This window comes from Cnephaeus nilssonii (genome assembly GCF_951640355.1).
Source record: "Cnephaeus nilssonii genome assembly, chromosome: 17".
Taxonomy (NCBI): Eukaryota; Metazoa; Chordata; class Mammalia; order Chiroptera; family Vespertilionidae; genus Cnephaeus; species Cnephaeus nilssonii.
Window position 1 is genome coordinate 9,980,021 of NC_137088.1, and position 21,830 is coordinate 10,001,850.

General features: G+C 52.5%; 2 protein-coding genes across 3 annotated transcripts in view; one reads left to right on the forward strand and one right to left on the reverse strand.

Annotated features, from left to right (window-relative positions):
• Window positions 1-5,163: 5,163 nt before the first annotated feature.
• On the forward strand, window positions 5,164-8,189 carry CCR9 (C-C motif chemokine receptor 9; the record flags this gene model as incomplete). The annotated part of the gene is made up of 3 exons (XM_079795084.1): window positions 5,164-5,217; window positions 5,784-5,828; window positions 7,101-8,189. Exons 2-3 carry the CDS (start codon window positions 5,808-5,810, stop codon window positions 8,187-8,189), a joined length of 1,110 nt encoding a protein of 369 aa, XP_079651210.1. The 5' UTR covers window positions 5,164-5,217; window positions 5,784-5,807.
• An 8,029-nt stretch (window positions 8,190-16,218) lies between these two features.
• FYCO1 (FYVE and coiled-coil domain autophagy adaptor 1) overlaps window positions 16,219-21,830 on the reverse strand; it is a 74,122-nt gene continuing 68,510 nt past the window's right edge. For both annotated transcript variants that reach the window (XM_079795083.1, XM_079795082.1), the window contains exons 17-18: window positions 20,884-20,993; window positions 16,219-19,658 (exon numbers count right to left, since the gene is read on the reverse strand). In XM_079795083.1, coding sequence (XP_079651209.1) covers window positions 19,583-19,658; window positions 20,884-20,993 — 186 coding nt within the window. In that variant the 3' untranslated portion in view covers window positions 16,219-19,582. The remainder of the gene's footprint in view (window positions 19,659-20,883; window positions 20,994-21,830) is intronic.

Below are 21,830 nucleotides of genomic sequence, written 5' to 3' on the forward strand. Positions count from 1 at the left end.
TCAGGACACATGCCCGATTGCAGGCTCAATCCCCAATGTAGGCAGCAGCCGATCAATGATTCTCTCTCATCATTGATGTGTCTATCTCTCTCCCTTCCTCTCTGAAATCAATAAAAATGTATTTTTAGAAACACATTTTGTATGTTTAGGCTTTTCCAAAATTTCATCTGAACACCCATCCTACATAATAAAAAGGCAATATGCAAATTGCATCACTCCGCTACGCCCACGATTGGGCCGGCTGGAGGCGCGGAGGGCGGGACTCAGGGTGGCCGATTGGCTGGCGGTAGGAGCAGGGGGCGGGGACTCGCGAGTCCCCGACTCCCGCTCCTCCCACCGGCCGTTAGGCCAACGCTGCGGAAGGACCCATGGGGCCTGCGGAAGACGCTGGTGGTGGCCGATTGCGTGGCTGCTGGCAGCAGTTTTCCGCCAGCACCAGTTTTCCTCTGGCCACCCGCCGATCGGAGCGCCTCCCGGATCAGAGTTCCTCTCGGGGTAGCCGATTGCGCTGGCGGGAGGCGCTCTGATCGGCGGGTGGCCAGAGGAAAACTGGTGCTGGAAAACTGGTGCTGGCGGAAAACTGCTGCCGGCAGCCAGGTGAAAGTCTATTGCATGAAACTTCGTGCAACGGGTTTCTAGTAATTAATAAAATGAAACATATTATCAGTGTCAATGTATCTGATGCATAGTGGTCATGTCCAAATAAAATCTTACTCTATTTGACCCCAATTTTAAGGTGTTTGTGGTCCTCCAGCATTCCCTGTGTTCCTAGATATGCGTCACACGTTGGCTAACGTAGTGCCATTCGGCAGAATGCCAGCGAGGACGGGCACGCTGTCCCTGGCTATGTGCGGCTACCTCACAGTGGCTGTGTGGCTAGTGTGACTAAGGAACTAGTTACATTTGAATTAATTTTAAATTAAAGAGGCACACGGGGCTACCAGTTACTGTATTGGATGGCACGGCTCGATGGGTTTAGGTCAAGGCCAAAGGGTCCCAAGGTGATGGACAGCTCTGGGGCAACGATCCCCCAGGCCTGCTCAGACATCAGCACCTGAAGGGACCTTACAGATGCACCTTCACCAGCTGACGGCCCGGCCCTCACCGGGACTCTCCACTTCCCTTTTCCTGTAAGCAGCCGCACCGTCCAGGAAAAAAACGCTATTCTTGCATGATCAGCCTGTGCGTGTGTCGTCAGAGATGGTTTTAGCTTAGCCCCGCTTCCCCTGGCTTTTCGTTTCTGGTTGCAAACCATCGATGCTGCGAATTGCTGAAAGCTGCAGCTGGTGACACCCCACTCCCCACCCTCTGGGCCCACCCCACCAGTGACAGCACACACAGGGGTGGCCTTGGCTTCCTTTGTGCTGTTTTCACCGGGTGGCTGCCTGCTCAGAAGGCTTGCCTCTCGTCCCAGGCAGACAGCAAGCCAGCCCCTCCCAGGCACGGCTGGCGGCCCCTTCTCCCCGAGCCTCTCTGGCGTGCTGCCCTTCAAGGTGAGTACCTCCCTACCTCCTCCTCCCCTCCCCAGGGCCACCTGTGCCCTCAGCTGTGTGCAGTCACAATAGTTCAGAGACCCAGGCTTTGGTGTATGTGTTCAGTGGTCATGAGCACCAGGCTTCCAGCGTGAGCAATGATCTGCCCAAGAGGTGATGGGTTGAATAGATTGTAGCCCATCCAGACAACGAAATACCCAGCGGCCACCCACTCAGATGTTGTAGCTCCATGTTAAATTGGCATTAAAAGTGGCCCATGAGGCACTGTTCACTAGAAAGCAAGATAGAGCATTGTGTGTGCAGTCAGATTCCCTCACCATTAAGAGTGTGTTTGTGTGTGTGTGTGTGCGCGCGCACGCGCGCGCGTTACAGAGAATCATCTAACAGGCGGTGGTGTCTGGGAAAGTTAACAGCGGCTAAACTCGACTAGAGGCGTTCGTGTTTTCATTTCCTTCATGATGCGTGCCTGCTTTGGGGGATTTTCCTGGGACAGTGTGAAAAGACTCCTTTATAATCAGAAATCAGCCAAGCTACTTTCTTTTCAATGACTCATCAATGAGTACTGTTTTGCCTTTCAAACCTACCCCTCTTGAGTTCTTCGTCAGCTGCTGCTCCCCGCCACTGGCAGGGCAGGTGAGCTGGGCTGGGTGCTGGCCTGGGGTGGGGTGCAGCCAGCAGTCCCCACGCCCATCTCCTCCAGGATGGAACAAACCAGAGCTAAGGGAAGCCTCTTTCTTCCAGGATCTGTCTGTCTACTCAGGAGCCCCACTCACAGGCTCCCACTGGGAGCCGCCGGGGGCCAGGTCAGTGCCTATGGGGACTCGGGGGGAGGGGGCTGACCCTGTAGCAAACTGGACAAAGATCAAAGGAAGGGCCCACATTCCTGACTTACGTCAGTGTCCGATTCGCTGGGTTACTACTGTGAGCCACGAAGTCTATGGACGGGGGGGCGTTACTGCGCCCACAGCTGCTCCCTGCTCACTTTCATGTTGGTTACGTGAGGACAGTAGAGAACAGAAAAAAAATAACTGATTCCAGGCTGACTTGTCTAAGAGGCACGTTCCACTTTTGGAGACTCAGCAGCTCTCTCGCTTCCCTCTACCTCCAAGGTAGATGCGAGGGGCACACAGATCATGCTTTCTGGCTTTCATGCCTTTGTTGATGTGTTTCTTTGCCTTGGAGCAATGTTCTCTCCCGTCATTGTATGTCTCCGTGAGCTCCAGGCTTCAAGGTCCAGCAAAAACACCACCTCCTCAGTGAAGCCCTCCTGGATTTCTCCCAGCTCTAGAAAATATGATTTCTTTCTCCTAATTCCCAAAAGCATTTCATAGCATTCACCATTGTTGGTATTTGTGGCCATGACGTGTCACTTGAATGTGAGCTGTGAGGACACAGGTCATGTCTTATACACTGTTTAAGCTAAGCAAGTGTGTCAGGCATCGAGGCACACTCGGCAAGTGAGCTGTGGGATGAAGACCGTCCCCTTGTTCTCACAGAGCTCTCTGCATTCGGCAAAGAGCATTCATGCATGGCGTTGCTCTTGACCCTCCCAACAAGCCCTTGGAGGGGGTTGGCTATCATCTCCCTTTTATAAATACATGTTTTTATTGATTTCAGAGAGGAAGGGAGAGGGAGAGATAGAGCGAGAAACACCAATGATGAGAGAGAATCATTGATCGGCTTGCCTCCTGCATGCCCCCTCCTGGGGATCAAGCCTGTAGCCCGGGCATGTGTCCTGACCAGGAATCGAATCCTGACGTCCTGGTTCATAGGTCGATGCTCAACCACCGAGCAACACTGGCTGGGCTCACCTCCCTTTTATAGACGAGGAAACCCAGGCTCAGTGAGGATCGGTCACTCCTTGCCAGGGTCCACAGGCAGAAAGGGATGCCCAGGGGCAGATGGGGTCTTTCATTTCTGGCCCATGTGCTTCCCCGCCTCAGCTCACTGTGCTGCAACGCACAGGCGGGCTTTCCGGTTTAGGCGGCAGAGCCCGGGCCGAGGCCGCTCTGAGCAGCAGGGGCAGAGATCTGGGGCATCAGTGAGTCAGGCACCAGGGCATTCCCAGCAGCCTCTGTACCTGTTGTCGTATGTGGGGTTTCCCCCCTCTGTTTTTCCCTCCTTCTCAGGGGCAAGAGGAAAATGACAGCGCGCTCTGAGGCTTCGCAGTTGACGAATAAAATACTCAACAAGTATTCTGACTAAGGTAGAGGGGAATGGAGAGAAAGGCCGCCGGGGGTGCCTTTAGGTCTGGGGAGGAAAATGGTTCGTTTGTGCTCTTTGGCTCTCTCCAAATGTTCTCTGAGCCAGAAACACCTTTGCCACGGAAGAAAGACAGCCCTTTATAAAAAGCCAGTGCAGGGGTTCAAAGACGCAGAGTAGCTTGGGGAACGGAACGGGAGACATGCGCTCGGGTAGCGGCCCCGCCAGCTGGGCGGCTCTGAGTTCCTCCTTTGGACGAGCTTTGCAAACAGGTCCACGGAGCGGAAGAGCAACAGGGCCTCTCTCTCTCTCTCTCTCTTTTTTTTTAAGTAAAGCGGACAGGTTATTTTTATGACAGCTCTTGAAATTTCATGCACAAAGTAAAGGAAAAAAATGAGAGTCTCACTTTCCACTGGCCCTCCTTGTTCAAGCTCCTTCCAGAAAATGTTTCAGTGGGAATCAGCGGTGCGGTGTGTAGCCTTTTACATAGATTTGAAAAGATCATGCAACATCGTTCTACACCGGGCACTTTCACCGAAGCATCTTGCCGAGCTCTTTGTACACTGTGAGGCCTACCTTATTCTACTGATTGGCTCCGGGTGGTTTATTGAACAGATGCATCGGGATATGACCAATTTCTGGATAGTTAGGTTTTTTCTAGGTTTTTTGTTTTTTGTTTTTTTGTCCTGGGGGAAATGCTGGTGCACGGCCCTGTGCATGGCTCTGTGTTCTTCTGAGATAACACCAGGAGGTGTGTTCCCAGCAGATGAGCTGCTGAGTCAGAGCTGTTGTGCTTTGTAATTTTGACAGATACGGCTTAACCCTCCAAAAGATCACCTACACTTACACTCCCCACAGCCGCACCGAGGCCGTCCCCGAACTCCCACCAACACCTTTCTCAGTGATCCCTGTGTGCAACCCGAAACAGCAATAACCAACCATAACCGAGGCCCAACAACAATCAAAGACAAATAGCTGTTCACCCGGCCGGTGTACCTCTCCTCTGTAGTAAGGGCTCATATTCTCTTTATCCATCCACTACGCTTGAGGGGCGTGGGGGCTGTTACAAATAAAGCTGCTACGAACACTGGTCCCGTAGTGTTTGTGTGGATACGGTCTCGCGTTGTTCTTAGGCAAACGCTTACGAGCGGGATGGCTAAGCACACGGTGAGTGTAGGCAAGTTTCATTTTTTTAAGAAACTGACAAATGGTTTTCCAAAGCGGTTGTCTCACACGGTGTGCACTGAAAACCACTGGGCTTTCAGAAAAGCAGGACGAGTCACGGTGCTGTGTTATGAAAAGGAAACCAACAGGTTAGGGTGGGATCGATGAAGGAGAAGGTTTCCTTCTAGAACTTTGGGTGTGGCGCTAGACACCACAGAGAGAGAGAGAGGACCTGCCCGCTCAGGCACAGGCCCTGCCCCGAGGGAGTCCGGCTGTGGTTCCCTTGGTTCTGGAAACAGCATTGGAGCCGGACTGCGGTCAGCCGAGGCCTGCACCCGAGGCCACTACCTTTTCTTTGGTAAACAAACCTAGGACTTCCTTTTCGGGCTGGAGTCAGGATCCAGGGAAAACAGGGCCTGTTACCCTTCTCTGAGCTGGTAAACCAGCATGCAGGCAGGTGCTGGGGCGCTGGGCCCCCAGGGAGAGGGACTCCGATGCTGGCAGATGCCATGTTCTTGCCACCTGGCTACCCAGAGGCCTTGCCCCTGCGGAGTCTGGGCCCGAGCATTCCCCTGTCACCCGCTGTCCTGCGGTCGGCAGGCTGATCAAATGGGGAAGAGGGGGATACAGGTAAACAGACTCCTACGGAGAAGCTGAGTCAAGAGAAGCCGAGCTGGTGGACAGGATGGCGGGAATGGGAAGGCCTGGCCCAGGGCTCTCGGAGGAAGGTTTCGCTCACGTCTACCTGAACAACCAAGATGATTCTGGAATGTAGACTCTGACTGACATCGCACAGCGGGCACCCCAACCTTGCTTGCGGTCTTTTTCATGAGAAAAACAGATTTAACATTGAACCTCCATCCTTAGGTGTGTATCACTGCTCCTTGACAAGCCCTCTTCTTTATCTTTGCCCTCTCTTTCTAGAAGCGAGCTTGCCTCTGACGCACCATGACACCCCTAGAATTCACAGTGAGTACAGCTCCTGAAACGCACTCCTGTCTTGCCTTTTTTGGGGGTGTGGGAAAGAATCCTGGGTGGGGGAGGGATTTCTCTGGGAGGTTTTCCTGGGTAAGATCCCTGCTGAGCAGCGCCCCATAGAGGCAGTCAATGCACAGTGCAGAGGGCTTTACAAATGTGGAGACCCAGAAGCCCTTTGGGGTATGTTGTGAAGATAGAGGAAAATTTTTAGATTTTTGCTCCCTTCCATCCTCCCTCCCTTTCTCAAGGGCTCACGGCTCAGAGTTCTGATCACCAGCCCTTATCTCCACTTCCCCTAGCAGAGATTCTGGACCGGCTCTGGGCCAGGACCCCATCCAAACTATAAGGAGGGGTGTTATGTGAGTGTGCATGTGTGTACATGTGTCTGAACAGTGTGTGCAATATGTGTATATGTGCATGTGTGCATGTTTGTGCATATGTGAGTGTGTGTGTGTGCAAATCTATGCATGAATTGCATGTGTTTGCATGTATGTGTGCTTGTGAGGGCCTGCGTCATGGGAGTCTGCCCTGTACACTGCACAGGGCCCTGTACCTAGAGGTGCCACGTGCTTGATTGAATGCTCTACTGTTTTTAAATTCTTAACACATTTTGAAAAAGGGACCCTGAAAATGGCACAACCTGTCCCAGGGCTTGTGTATGTGCATGGGTGTGAGAGTGTGTGTGCATGCACATGTGTGTACATGTGTGCTCATATGTGTGGATACGGTTGGTGCTGCTGGAGCAGAGGACCCACAGCTCTCAGAAGACTCAGAGGGATCTGGACCCGGAAAAGTTGAAGGGCCTCTGAGGACCTTTTTGGGGAGGACAGGACAGAGAGGAGAAGGGGCAGTCGCATCATTCGCAGAGTGTGATAACAGTTTGTGGCCATCAGTGGTCCCGAGGGGCATTACCCCATCAGAGACCTGTCACGTGTCCTGCAATTGCTCACTCCTTGTGTGTGCCCTCCATGGGTAGGTGAGTTCCAGGAGAGCAGGAACGAAGTCGGACTTATTCACCTCTGTATCTTCAGCACATACAGAGTATCTGACATACCATAGGTGCTCAACAAACATTTGTTGACTAAATAAATCTGTTATGATCCAAGCAGATGCTCTCAGAATCCCTGTTTTCCACATGTACATTTTTTTTGTCTTATCAAAGGCTTTTGGGCTTGGAAGGGTCAGGTGTTCCATGCCTCTGCCATCAGACAGAGCCTCCAGAAGAGTGTCCTTGACCTAATGCCGTCTTGCGTCTTCTTGCAGAGTCCTGTCCCTAATCTGTCTGATGACTTCATCTATGACTCCACGTCTTCCGTGGATGACTATGAGAACTTCAACTTGTTGGACTTCTACTGCAAGAAAAGCAACGTCAGGCAGTTTGCGAGCCACTTCCTCCCTCCCTTGTACTGGCTGGTGTTCATCGTGGGCACCGTGGGCAACAGTCTGGTCATCCTCGTCTACTGGTACTGCACCAGGGTGAAGACCATGACTGACATGTTCCTGCTGAATCTGGCCATCGCTGACCTTCTCTTCCTGGCCACTCTTCCCTTCTGGGCCATTGCCGCTGCTGACCAGTGGAAATTCCAGACCTTCATGTGCAAAGCGGTCAACAGCATGTACAAGATGAACTTCTACAGCTGCGGGCTGCTGATCATGTGCATCAGCGTGGACAGGTATATCGCCATTGCCCAGGCCATGCGAGCGCAGACCTGGAGGCAGAAAAGGCTTCTGTACAGCAAAATGGTTTGCATTGTCGTCTGGGTAATGGCGGCCGCTCTCTGCATCCCAGAAATCCTGTACAGCCAACTCAAGAGGGATTCCAACATCACCATCTGCACCATGGTGTACCCTCATGATGAGAGCACCAAGCCGAAGTCGGTCGTCTTGACCCTGAAAGTGATCCTGGGGTTCTTCCTTCCCTTTGTGGTCATGGCTTGCTGCTACACCATCATCATTCACACTCTGACCCAAGCCAAGAAGTCCTCCAAGCACAAGGCCCTGAAGGTGACCATCACCGTCCTTACTGTCTTTGTCTTATCTCAGTTCCCCTACAATTGCGTCCTGTTGGTGCAGACCATCGACGCCTACGCCAGGTTCATCTCGAACTGTGCCATCTCCATCAACCTGGACATCTGCTTCCAGGTCACTCAAACCATTGCCTTCTTCCACAGTTGCCTGAACCCCGTCCTCTATGTGTTTGTGGGTGAGAGATTCCGACGGGATCTTGTGAAGACCCTGAAGAACCTGGGCTGCATCAGCCAGGCTCAGTGGGTCTCCTTTGCCAGAAGACAGGGTAGCTTGAAGATTTCCTCGGTGCTGCTGGAGACAACCTCGGGGGCTCTCTCCCTCTGAGAGACCTTCTTGCAGGGGTAGATGGTCCCTTGGGAAGTGACAATAAATGCAGATACAGCTTCCCCACTGATGGGACCAGAGGGACACCACAGAAGAAAAAGGAAGTGAGAGAGAGACAACTCAGAAAGGAATAATTGGAACATTATTAGTTTGAGTCAGAATTTGCCAAGCCAGAGTTTTCAAAACTGCCTAGCCATCCCGGGAGACTCACTGGCTCCTGGCTTCCATGCCTGCGATTCTCAGAGAACTGATGGACATCATGCAGACTACCCCAGCTCCCCCTGGCCTGAGCATTCATGCATCTGACCTCGGGAGGCATCTGAGATTCTCAGAGCGCCGCGAGTTGCCATGGTTTCAGTTCTACAGCCACCCCTTCCAAAGCAGACTCCGAAGCATTGGCCACTGTGCATAGTCCACAAAAGCACAAGATTTCACGGAAACTTCCATCTTTGGGGAGTTTCTATCCTGGTTTTGAGGCTGATGCCTATGCCAGGTCTTACTGAGTCTTAATCTAGAATCTTTCCTGACAACCTCAGATCCAGTCCCCCCGGGTCTCCTTGATCTGCTCTGGGCCAGGGAGGGCCCTTGAGCCTGTTTAGAAACGATCTGCAGGACTGGCCACTGAGCCCCTGGGCGACTGACCATCCAAGCAAGTCGTCTGGGTTCGGTTGGCTTCCATCCCATTTCTGTGTCCTGCCGGAGGCCCTGCGATTCCACACCTGCCTCAGGGCTGATGTGGCGAGGAGTCGGCTTGCCCACCGGGGTCGTGGAAACGGTCTCCCCAGCCCGTGCAAGGAGGACCAGCTCCGGGTCCCCCGTGGGCTCGCTCGGCTGAGTGGCTTTTGTGAGGGTCCACTTGGCTCCCTATAAATGGGCTGGTCCATCGGCCTCTTGTTGCTGAGGCTGCTGGGAGGGTATCTGCCTCCATGCTTCTCCTTGCTCATAGAGCTAACACGTTTAAAAGCTTTCAACTTAGACATTAGACTGGAAAAAAAGTAATATAACTTTTTTTTTTTTTTTTTGCTTGTGTCTTTCTTTTAGCTGTTTGGCAATTTGATCACATTTGAAAATATTTCATATATTAGAAAAATGCTTAAATTTAAAAAAAATTTACTTTTCAATTACAGTTGATATACAATATTATGTTAGTTTTAGGTAAACTAGAAATAGTTTCTAATATACATTTTAAAATATCTATTACAGGTCATTTTCTTCACTCTGTCCCTGTATTTTAAATATGTACAATTACAGAGAAAAGAGCCATAGGAAGAGTGTGAGGAGGAAGAGACTGGGATAAGGAAAAGGAATCTCCAAAAGACCTGGGAACCATGTTGGCTGACCCGTTTCTCTCTCCTCTGGTCAAACTCACTTCCCAGGTTTCCCCAGTTAGTGCGGGGGAACCACCAAGGACTGTTAGAGCAGCTTTGCCAGGTGTCTAGAGGAAGCATCTGATTCTCCGTGTGCTGGGACTTACTGTGGTTTCAAGGCCAGGCCATCCCTTCCAAAGGGGACACAGAAGACTGGACCCTGCCACATCCCCCTTCTTCTTCTGCCTGCTTCTAAACGATGCGTTAGTGGGAAAGCGCGCACAAAACACGCAGCAACCAGGGAGCACAAAGACCTCGCTAACCCATCCCGTGTGGGGCAGTTGGTGGCGAATAAGCATTGGCCTCGGACCAGCACATCAACAAGGGCCCCAGTCCCACAAGCTCTGCTCACAGTCAAGGGGAGGGTGACTTCTCCAAGGTCAGTCTATGGGCAGAGCCATTGGGATGGCCACCATTCCCGGGAGACCCAGATGTCGTTTGAGGAACTTGGAAGAAGAAGGAATAAGCATGGGCCAAACCTCAATAACAGTGTGCAGGTGGGCGGGAAGAACACAACTTTTCTGTCTGGGTCCTCTCGATACTGTGGTTCTGGTGTGACATGTCATGGGCCCCGTGGAGCTGAGGATGGGGGATGGAGGGGGGGGAGGGTGAGCCAGGATTGAGGTCACTGAATCTCCTCTCAGTCTAGAGTCTACATTGTGATGTTGACTCGGTAGGAGTCTAGAGGTAAATAAGACATTGACCAGTGTAGGCTGGTTGGCAAAACAGTGCCAGGAGGCCCACCTTCCCCTCTGATTTTGAAGAAAGAGATGTGGGAACAGCACAAGGACTACGAGCCCTGTGTTGCGCCCTAACACACGTCATCACGCCCAGTTCCAAGGGTTTCCTTTAGGATCCCACTGTCACTATGGACTGTCCGGTCCTAACAGCTACACTATAGGATGGAAGACATGCTGTGACTGTGTTATGCTTTAAGATTCGTTGTTGGCAAATTGCCTTAGTTTTTAAGTGATTGCATAAATAGGGCCATTTTACATTCAAATTAAACTAGGTTTCAGGGACAGACTCATCTTAAGATAAAAAGTTGGAAGAGTCCACACGGGGAAATCCAGGAGGAAGTTGTGATCATCCAACATTTCCAGAAAACATGCTGTGTGAGTGCTTTTTGAAATAAAGGAGTATTATAGTATATCATTACATTTTACTAGAAACTCTATGCATCAGAAGAATGAAGAACGTGAATAAAATATGATGTTTCCATGACCAAAAATGGCTTTTCAACCACAAATTAAAAAAGCAACAACTAATTTTAAGGTGACACATCACAACATGTATATTCAAGTGGGAGTCATTGTTTTGAACTAGTCAGTTTGAAATCTGGTCTTTTGAAATTGTCGCTCAGGCTACAGAGTACTCATGCAGCCATTCAGCAAACATTCACATATGTACCATGAACCTTTCTACTCGCTGAGGTTATAGTGGGAATACAAGATCCTTACATCCCAGCAATAGGGAAAGGCCAAGTGCCACGGGAACTCAGATTTGGGAGAATGCTATGGAAGGCTCTGTCAGGGATAGCCCTTGGCTGAGAATCACGAGGCTGGACTTTGTACGGCTTACCAACTGGTTTGCAGACAGTTCCCGGGACACGCAACTCACATGGCAGCCTCCTTGGGCGAGCCCTTGGACAAGCAGCTTTGTATGTGTGTTTCTGATCTGGTGTATGTGCCTTGTATGTAGTAGACACAGCATGTTGAATAAATTGGTTAAAATTTAAAATTAGTCATTTGTACTGCAGGTATCAGAAATCAGCTGCCAGGAAACTTTGGAAAAGTAAAGATGGACAACCTGGAGCAATGGCACATTGTGTCCTTTGGGTAGTAATGCCAACCCTTCCCTACAGGCAGCGAGTGGAGCGGGTGGTCCAGGGAGGGCTGGCTAGCGTGGGCTGGACCCGGTGCTCCCCACAGCCTGGTGAGTGGCTCCGACTGCCGTCGGCCAACTCCTGAGAAAGGTGTGTGTGTGTGTGTGTGTGTGTGTGTGTGTGTGTGTGTGTGTGATCTCTTGCATTGGCCCTCGGTGGCTGTTACAAACAGTCCTGCATAAGGAAGCAAGCAGCCCCGTGAGCGCCTGCCGTTCTGACCTGGTCACCCTTCCCTGGAGGCCTTTGCCATGGCAGGGTGGTGCTCACACGTGGTCTTTCCATGATGGGCTTATGTACCCAGCGACGGCGGCCATGGAGGATGAGACCTTTGGACACTTCCGGTAACTTTCTGATTCAATAAATGAAAAGCTGTCACATGTGTTCTGTGTTTGCAATCTTTGAGTGGGTGTGCTTGCTTTTCCAAATCTGAGTTGGCCTCAGACGTTGGAGCTTAACATGGAAAGTAGGTCAGCGTCTGGGCAAAGGCATCTTCTGCCCCATCCTGGCCTCGAAATTCCTGGTTAATGGAGGACTTTAAAAAAATCATCTCATAATCTATGCTCCAGTGAAATGAGAATGGTTTAGAGAAAACCACGCCCACAGCCATCTGAGCATGAGCAGCGGGAACAGCATCTTCTTTAAATAGCTCAGACGTTCCCTGGGCCCTGGTTCCCTCATGTGCACCAGCTGGCTGACGATGGCAAGAGCCTATTAAGTCAGAAACGCCACGATTGCCATCAGTGAACGGTGCTGCCCTGAGCTGATCTTTCTCTTGACTTCTTTTCCATCAAGACCAATGGATCTTCTTTTTTTTGGGTCTCACGCACCTTTGGCAATCCGACAAGACCTATAGCCCCCTGCTCGGTGTTTTAAAATGAATCAAATATATAGGATTACAAAGGAAACCAATTCTATTGGTATATAATTCTCCAAATATTAAAACGATTCATGAGCTAGTAATACGTGTGCCTCTCTGTTGGTGCATTAAATAAAATCTACAGCAGGTCTAAGGACAGCCCTTGTTTCTGGGTGGAGATGAGCACCCATGATATTTTGAGTCTGCAGCAGCTGTCACATGACATGAAAATATCTGTCATTTCCACTGGTGACAAAGTCACCGGTCTTGCTAGTTCATACTAGTGTGGCAGGTTATCTACATCCCTAACTGCGGGAAGGCCTACATTTTATTTTATTTATTTTTTTAATATATTTTTTTTTTTTATTGATTTCAGAGAGGAAGGGAGAGAGATAGAGAGATAGAAACATCAACGATGAGAATCATTGATCGGCTGCCTCCTGCATGCCCCCTACTGGGGGGGATTGAGCTCGCAACCTGAGCATGTGCCCTTGGCCGGAATCTAACCTGGGACCTTTTAGTCCGCAAGCCGATGCTCTATCCACTGAGCCAAACTGGCTAGGGCAGGCCTACATTTTAGTTAGAAGTTAGGGGAGAGATGCCAGTTCCCCCTAACCCAAGTTCAGAGCTTCTGAAATCAGTGTATGGACCAGCTTGGGAGCCATGTTTATTGTTTTTAGGTTTATTTGTTTTGTTGTTTTTTTTGTGTGTGTGTGTAGGAATCCCTTGTTTAACCTGATCTCCACCAACCCATACCCATTGGTACCAAACTCACCTTTCTTCCTCTGATTCTTAAATTTTGGACATGAAAGGAACTCTTTTGGATTTGGGGAAAGGGATTTTTTTTCCATTTACAAACCATCTGCCAGTTAGCAACATGCCCGTTGAATACAAATACAAGCCATAAACAATGTGGGTGTAAAAAGATTTTACCTGTGGAATATTTTCATACGAGTGGGTTTGTTTAGAAATGCCTTCCTCTCCGAGAATGAAATTTCCATCACTGCATCTGGCTGGGCCAACACATTGAGGGAGAAGTCCCGGTTCCAAGATTTAAGGGTCGCTGTTGGAGTTAAATTAAGAAGTAGATCCATTAGCTCATCTTACCCCCTTTCTTCAAGCCCTAACCAAAGTGGTGACACGGCGGCCATCCTCAAGGACCTTCTCGATGTGGCTCCCAGACCACCTCCGCCTCAATCGCCGGGCAGACTTGTGAATGAGCCAGCTCAGGTGGACCAGAGTTGACTGGGTGGTGCCCATGAATCTGCATTTCAACAGGCCACCCGGGAACCAAAATAAGAGAACTTCCTTCTAAGAAACTCTTTGGTACTTGCTTTCCATTTACTGACACTACACGAACAGCTTGACTCTGGAGCAAAACGGAGCCCTGGGTCAGTCTTGGGCTTTTCCTGATGTCTGAACCCTTGGCAACCCAGGCGGCTCCGGGCCTGATCTGAGATGGGTCCTGGTTCCCCATCCCTCTTCCACCACCAGGGCAAGAGAACACCCAACCGTTCAGTGGGCGTCCTTGCTGATGGCCAGGGCTGTCTTTACAAAGGCTTCCGGTTCCACGCATGGACCCGTCTCCTGGGCCAAGGCCTCTGGAAGCATGGTGGTGCCGCACGCCCCAGTGCCTTTCTGTGGATGCACCAAGGCCCCGAAGGCAGCCGGAGTCCGAGGAAGAAGCGCATTGCCTCTTCCACGTCTGCTGTCCCTGCCTTTGGTGTCTGTTTGGTAAAGGGCCCAGGTCTCCATTCCACGAACACGCTGCCTCCGCTGGACGGGGTAGCTGGCTCTGGCCACACCCACGCTGCCCTCTCCCCACCGCTCTTTTCCTCCGACGACAAAGGCAACTTCTGCTAACCTGCCTGCGGTCCAGCCCTGCCGGGAGCCTCGGGGAAGGCCCTTCCTGCTTGTCCCTCTCCTCACCCCTTCTTTGCTCTCCCATCCTTAGAGCCCCTCCTCCTCCCACAGCCTCCGGGGAGAAGACAGTGCCGCCCACTGACCTGGCAGACAGCGTTAGGCTCCCAGGAATGGGCACCTTCTTTCGTGGCTCGGTCGGGCTCCTTGGGAGCAGAAAGCTGGGGGAGGGCCTCCTGAACCCCACCTTTTCTTTGGTGAGGCCATGGAGCCACGGGCCCCAAGCCAAACGTGGTCAGGACGGGTCTCGTGAGGCCCGTCTCACTTGGGTCCCTTTTTAGCCAAGAAAACCATTCATTCCCGGCTCCAGCTGGGGCTGCGAACTCGGAGATAACCTCAGTGCACACGGGCCAGGAGGTGTGAGGAAACCACACAGTTTCGGTCCTCCCACGGGGCTCGGCGGCGGGGAGGGAGGAGACACACATCAGAGGCCGAGGTTGGCCATGGCGCTTCTGCTCGGCTCTACCATCTTCCTGCAGAAGCCCGGGGCGTGGGAAAAGCAAGAGGCTGACCTTTCTTTCAACCCTCACCCACTTCGAACGGCTTTCAGAACAGCTGTGCCCGCCCCCCTGCCTGTTCATGGCTTCAGCTTCAACTGCTCCCTCCAAAAAAAGCCCGTTTTCTCAACGGGGGCGACAGGTTTCACTATCTATTGGGCTTTTCGGATGTGTGTGTGGGCGGCGAGCTCCTCTCGCCAGATTTTTCCCACGCGTCTTCAAACCGAGAGGGCTGACCCTGCCGAGTGTCCTTCTGAGTCACCTGGGGACCGCCACCTCCCCCAGCACCGAGGGACGCACGTGGCCTGAGGAGGCGCGGTCCCTCCACGTGCCACGGAGCTGGTGGCACTGAGCTGGCCAGGAGCCTGGGATCAAGCATGGGCCTTGGAAAGCCTGGAGCAGACCTAAGTCTGCTTGGTACTCTAGCCGGTGGGAGATGGGGATTCTGACACGGAGGCCCCCAAATCCCAGCCCCAGACGCAGCACGTACATCTGTGTCTCGGCTCTCCTTCCAGCCCCCACTCCGCAAAGCCACCAAGCCTCTGGAGGGACTGTTCCATCTACAGAGACCCCGTCTCTGTGCTGTTTTGGGTGCTTGGATGAACCAATCTTCCATTACTTCAGGCTGTCGCTGGACAGTATGAGGCTTGGATTGAGGACATAATAAGAGGGAGTACAGGGGGAGGAGCCATTGATTGCTCACCTCACCTGCACCCTCTCTAAACCTCTCGTAGGCCAAGGGAGTTCCAGGAGCTTCTGTCCCTCACCGAGTTGGCCAATGGGATTGCTGAGGGCTTACAGCTGACTAAGGCATCAGGACCGGCCAGCGTCCCTAAAGATCCAGTAATTGGGTCACTCTGGTAGTGCTCAATGCTGAGAGGGTGAGGGAAAGGAGGAAGGTGGAGATGAACAGAGCCAGGGAGCACACAGATGCAGTTACTCTGATATAGCCGATTAAAGGGAAGGGAGAAGCTGGGGGGAGGGGGATGGTTTTAGGGAAGGGGGCTGGGAGGTGTTCTGTGAGGCACAGGGAAGCCAAGGGAGGGAGCTCTGGCATCCCCGGGTGTGGCGTGTATGGTGCGGACAGCCCAGCCTGAGCTCAGTCTGACCGTCCAGGAGGGACTGCGACACAGCTCTGGGCCGTGTGAGCTGGGAGCCTGCGCTCCTCCCTCTGCCAGCTGCCCGGCCTTGTACCACAGGTGGACTAATTGTGGTTTTAAGCCATCCATGACCTTCCCACCCCCACTATTCTGGTAAATGAGTGCTGTAGGTGGAAGGGCTGGGACACGTGAGCCGAGGGCAGCCTGCCTGGCGGAGCGCGGTGGGCTGGAACGGGGATTGGCCCCAGGCAGGTCTGGACACCCGCCGAAGTGGACCGGGAAGTATCAAGAGATCAGGCTGTGCTGCGACTTCTCAGAACCAATCTCCCAGCAAGGCAGCTTAACCTGACTGGCCTGGGTAACTTCGTGTGCCTTATGTCCCAATGGAGTTAAAGATGACACCATTCTCAATGTCATAGTGTTTATTTAAATCCTGAGGTTAAAAATACACTTCCAAACGGTGCAGCAGGTGCTGTAAAGAAATGTTTGGGGATACAAAAGGTTCTCACCCCCACTGTGCAGTGGGGTGTTGGCATTTGATGTGCTTCTGGGTAATTCTTTGGCAGGTGAATGAACCAGGTTCCCAGGCCCACTATCCCGCAAGTCCACAGGCACTGAGGGTTAGTCGATGAAAGTGCAATTCCGCTCAGAAGCCGTGCACCCGAGGCCCTGGTGTTGCTCTGCAGCCACCAGGCAAGAGCGTCTGGATAACCAGGTTCCACGGAAGCCTTTTTACCAAAATGCCTCCCGATATTTAGATATATTTCATTATTTTAGAAGTGATTCAGAGGGGAAAGGCTTTAATCAGTCTTTCCCATTTCCTTGAAAGAATCACAATGAAATAAGAAAAACTTACCCAAAGTTCCGCTAAAAAGCGCCTTTTGGGAATTTTGTAAGGTGGACAGCTGACAGCAGTGGCCGTGAAGGGCAACCCCCGGCTCTGAGCACCACAAACGGCTTCTCTATAACTCTCAACCCCCGTCCACGGGTGGGACTCTCATGGAGTCACCAACGCAGACCTTAAGAAAGGACAGTCCTATGAGTGTAGCAGTGGACATCTAACCGGTACCATGAGCCACAGACTGCGGTTTCATCCCCAGCCGGGACTTCATGTGAGTGGAATGGCTTCACCACATTAGGTTGGTGACAACGGACATGTTTGGAGAAACCATCCCCTTCATGTTTGAGTTAGTGTGAGGCTTCTCTCCACTTCCCAAACCCCATGGGGTTTTCCCGTTCCGGTTCCTGCTGGAGAATTGGTCTGCTCCTGGTCCAGTCGGCCTGAGTGCGGTGGGCTCTGTAGAGGCCACTGGATTAGTGGTGGCTGCTGAGGCTGTAGTGAACAAGCCAGCCAGCATCAATATTAAAAAAGAAGTGACTCCCTCAGAGAGCTGGGCCAGCTGTTTTCCCTTTTTCATTACCTGGGACCCCAAGGTGTTTCCTCCTGGTTGATTTCTAGTGCCATTTTGTCTACTGGCTGAGCTACCACCTTCGCTAGGTCTTCATTGTCATTTGCATTTTTAAAAAGTACCCCAACCCCAAAGCCTCAGTAAAGCAGGGACCCTGTTTAGAATAATAAAGCTGTTGCCACAAGCCACAGCTCAGGAGGCCAAGGCGGTCTCCAGCTGCAGGGTGCACAGCAAACTTGAGCTCGCACACAAATTAAGACAGGAGTGCATCCAACACAAAAAATATGCTACAGGGGCCGCCGTGACCTGGGGACCAGACAGTCCTCCCACCAGCGAAGACCCTTTTGTGACTGCAGTCAACGCTCCAGGGGTGCTCACCATGAAGGGTCCCTGCTCCCCAGGAGTGGCTCTGGGTTGACGGGCCAAGTGGTCTTAAAGCTGCAGCAGGACCACGAATAGAATGTCCCAGGCCTTTCACAGGAGCCGTCAGCTCTCACTAGAGGCTGCTTCCAGCTGCAGATGGCGGTGGCAGCGGAGCCATCAGCTGGGCCCGTCTCCCCGGGATCCTGCGAAAGCTAAGCTCTCACCAGATCCCAGACTGCCCTGCGTTCTCCTTTAACTGTTAGTTCTTTCACGTGAGCCAGCTACTTCCTATTAAGCTTTCCTGGAAGGGGGAGGGGGAATTCAAAGGCAGAGCAACGAGCTCTGAAACCTTCCATCTGGGGCTGTGGCACACCTGAGGACAAGCACGTGCTGTGAGGTCTCCGGGCCCTGCCGTGTGGTTTGGTGCAGGCACCGCCAGGTCCCTGGCCGTAGGTGCTAGAGGCTCTGGTGGCTCCAAGGAAAGAGCACAGGCCCAGCTTTTCTCCTGAAGGTTCCGTTCACCATTCCCCACGCCCCACTTAAAGGAACCCAAGTGCCCAAGTCTCCATTTGAATGACAGGTCTGAGCCCATCACAGAAGCCATTTCCTCCTACCCCCGCCCCCGGAGTGCTCTGCTGGGGCAGTGCCCGCGGGGTCGGTGCTGCTCTTAGCCGGGGGCCCTGACCCAGCCTCAAGCTCTTGGAACCGGTCAGGCCAGGCTCATGGATGACAGTGCAGCCCGAGGTGCTGTGACGTGACTTGGTCAGCAGGCTGCCCGGGCCCAGCGCTCTCTCCCTCAGCCCCGGTCAGCGGTCAGCGTGGGCTGCCTGGTCAGACGCTCTGCTCAGAAGAAAGGACTGAGGCCCTGGCTACAGGTGGCTGGCCCCCCTCAACAGGCACAGAGGCCATCAAAGGTGAGCTGCTGCGGTGGGCGAAGCCAAGGGCCGGAGACCAGGAAAAGGAAACATCTGCCCCAGGGGAGGTGGCTCCTGGGCATCAGGTTCGGGCTGAGCAGCAGGAAGTGGGCAAGTGGTGCCGGGGAATCTGGCAGGTGGGGGGCAGGGACCAAACGGTGAACAAAGAGCAGATTCATGAGTTGTGCCTGTTTACACGTGAGTTACCTAAGACTTAAGAAGGCCCCCGTTTTTGAAAGTGGTTCTCATCCTGATTATGATCATTAGTAAACATATCTGCACACGAGGCAGCTCCCATTTGTATAAATGAAAGCCATCAGCCAAGAAGTGGGATCTGCATGCCAAGCACGAGCCTGCTTTCTGGTCACACATTGGCGTTAATCGGCGTTTGGTGGGTTCTGTTCCCTGAACACAGGATTATTTCCAGTTCTGATTCTTAGGGGAGATCTGAGAGGCCTGGTGATGAAGGGCTTTGCTCGCAGACAGAAGTGCCCAGCAGAAGGCTCAGGAGGAAGGGGCGGTTGGAGGCGCCTCTGGAATTGCTGAGTGTGGGAGCCAACACCGAACTTACTGGGATAGAAAGGGACAGGAACATGGCTGGAGGAGGCTGGCTGAGGTCTCGTGAGGGCCCCTGGCACCCTGACTCTCATGATGACGCTGGGACCCAAGGCCTCACCGGGTCTGGCAAGGGCATCTGGCTCATGGTCTCTCAGGATGCCAGGCCAGGCTGGCAGAGCAGGGCAACTCTTTCCATGGGCAGAAGCAGGTACCACCTCTGGCCTGTGAAACTCCCCAGGAGTGGTGAGCCCTCCGGCAGTGCCCCTTCGGGGTGAGGCAGCCAGGGAAAGGCTGCGTGAGCCCTCGGGAGCTGAGCTGCGGGCTGAGCGTGAAGCACAGAGCTGAGCGCATGCTGCCGGGACCATGCAGCTGGGAGAGCAGCCAGGGTGTCGCCGAGTCGCACAGTTGATCAGCTTGGAGTGGCTGCTTGTTTTTGTTGTTTTTGTTTTAGTGTTTTATGTGGCAGGTGAGAGAGTAGTGTTTCCTGTGGGTGAAGTGAAACTGCTGAAATCCAGGTGCGGAGGCTACAGGAAATCACTTCCATCGTAGATCACGGGCCGGTCGACCGTCAAGTGATAAAACACTTTTTTGGAGACAAACCTGAGGAAACAGAGATGGACATGGAGAGTGTTACCCTGAGAGCCGAGAGGCCGAGGCTGCAGGGGCCTGGTGGGTGAGGGTGCTGGTTGGCACAGAGAGCCCTTCGAGGGGACCTCTGCTCAGAGGCCTGGGCCGTACCCCGTTTCCTGTCTGTCCAGCTGAGCTCTCTTTCTGCAAAGAATCAGGCGCCCTGGGATATCACCATGGACTTTCGGAGTGCTCTATCCAGTCATTCTGCTAAAAACCCAAGTGGATTGGGACGGGGGCCCAGGTGGGGGGATGTGGCCACTAGCTTGGGCACCACACAGAAGAGACACGGCTGCGTGATGATCAGGCAGGTCTCCTAAGAGGCAGCCCCAATTAAGGGCTTATGCTGGAGCCAGAGGACATCAAAGGGATAGGTGACCATAACCGCAGCTCCCCTGTCTCAAGTCTCTGTGAGCCCTGGCTTATGGTCGATGCTCATCCACTGCTGGTCCTCCCCCACATCCTTCCTTGGCTGCCCTTCAAGCCGTATCCCTATATTGCCATCTCCCGCCCCCTGGCCCTCCACTCCTGGACCTGGATGTGCTGCTTTGGTACAGGGCTTCCCAGAGACGGCACACGATGCCCCTGCTCCCTGACAAGCGGGCCAGGGACTTCGCCTCACAGTTCTAGTCCTGTTTATCCCTAGCTTTAGCCGCCATTCTTTTATTCCTCTCTCTTTCAACAATCTGTCACTTCACCCACCCACCCACCCATTGAATCCTTCCACTGTATTTACTGAGCCTTTCTGTGACCTGGACATTGGGAACCTGGACATCAGAGAGAGGCAGGAGAGCATGCCGGTTGAGTCCAGAGTCTGGAGCTGGCCAGCTGTGTTCATATCTGGCTCCATCACTAGCTGTGTGACTTGGGAATGTCACTCGTTTACCTCTGGTCCTCAGTCCCTTGGCAGTAACATTAGGAGAGAGATGGTCCCTACTACCTGGGGATGCTGTGGGGCTGAAGTGAGTCCGTAAGTGTGGAGGGCTGAGAACATACCCGACATGTAGGAAGACTGTAAGTATCAGCTTGTGTGTTTATAAAACTGGTAACGCATCGGAACACTGTAGTATAGGGGTCTAAAATCAAAGAGCTCTTAATAATAAATGAATGATAATTAATCTATTTTTAATGTCCACCTCTGTTCTTGAGACCAGGGGCAGGTGGCTGGTCCAGAATCTGATGAATGAGGAGCCCCTACCTGGAGAAGGAGTTGTCGAAGATGAGCATGTAGATGCCTGGTGTGCGGACCTTGAGCTGGCCCTGGATGTTCTCCTTGTGGGAATTGCATCGGGTGGTGGGAATGAGGACCTGGGAGGAAGGCAGATAAGGAAAACCATCAGAGGCTGAAAGGGCCCCATGGACCCTCTGGGAAGACCCTTTATTTGGGGTCTTTGGGGGGAGGAAACTGAGACCCAGGGAGACTGAGTGTCCTGAGGTCAGAGCTGAGCTGGGTTGGGCTGGGATCAGCCCCCAGAGGTAGCGGGGTGCCTTCCATATGCCATGGTTTGTTGATAACTTGTAGCAGGGGTAGGCATGAGTTTCATCCAGATCATGAACTGGTCAACACCCCAAAGGAGTAGACCCCAGCCCCCTCTGACCATGGCCAGTCCCAGAACGCCCACCATCGCAGAAGCAGTCCCTTTCTGGCTTTAGGAAGCTGGGGCTCATTCTAGGTGAAATCCGTCTGGCTGTTTCCTGTTGGCCCCAGTTTTATACAAAGCAGCAGTTTTCAAGAGACTGGACACTAGGAAATGAAGGACAGGGATCTCTGAGAGAACAAGACGAGCCTTAGCTCACTGCTTTGAGAGGAAAAGGAAACAACCATCAGACAGGACAAACAGAAAACAAATAGGAAGATGTATACGCAAACCTAACCTCATCAATAATCACATTAAATGTAAATAGTCTAAACATCCCAATGAAAAGGCAGAGATTATCAGGTTGGATAAAAGCAAGACCCAACCCCATCATGCCTATAAGAAATGCAATTTAAGCAAAAACCGGTTTGGCTCAGTGGATAGAGCATCGGCCTGCGGACTGAAAGGTCCCAGGTTCGATTCCGGTCAAGGGCATGTACCTTGGTTGCGGGCACATCCCCAGTGGGGGGTGTGCAAGAGGCAGCTGATCGATGTTTCTCTCTCATCG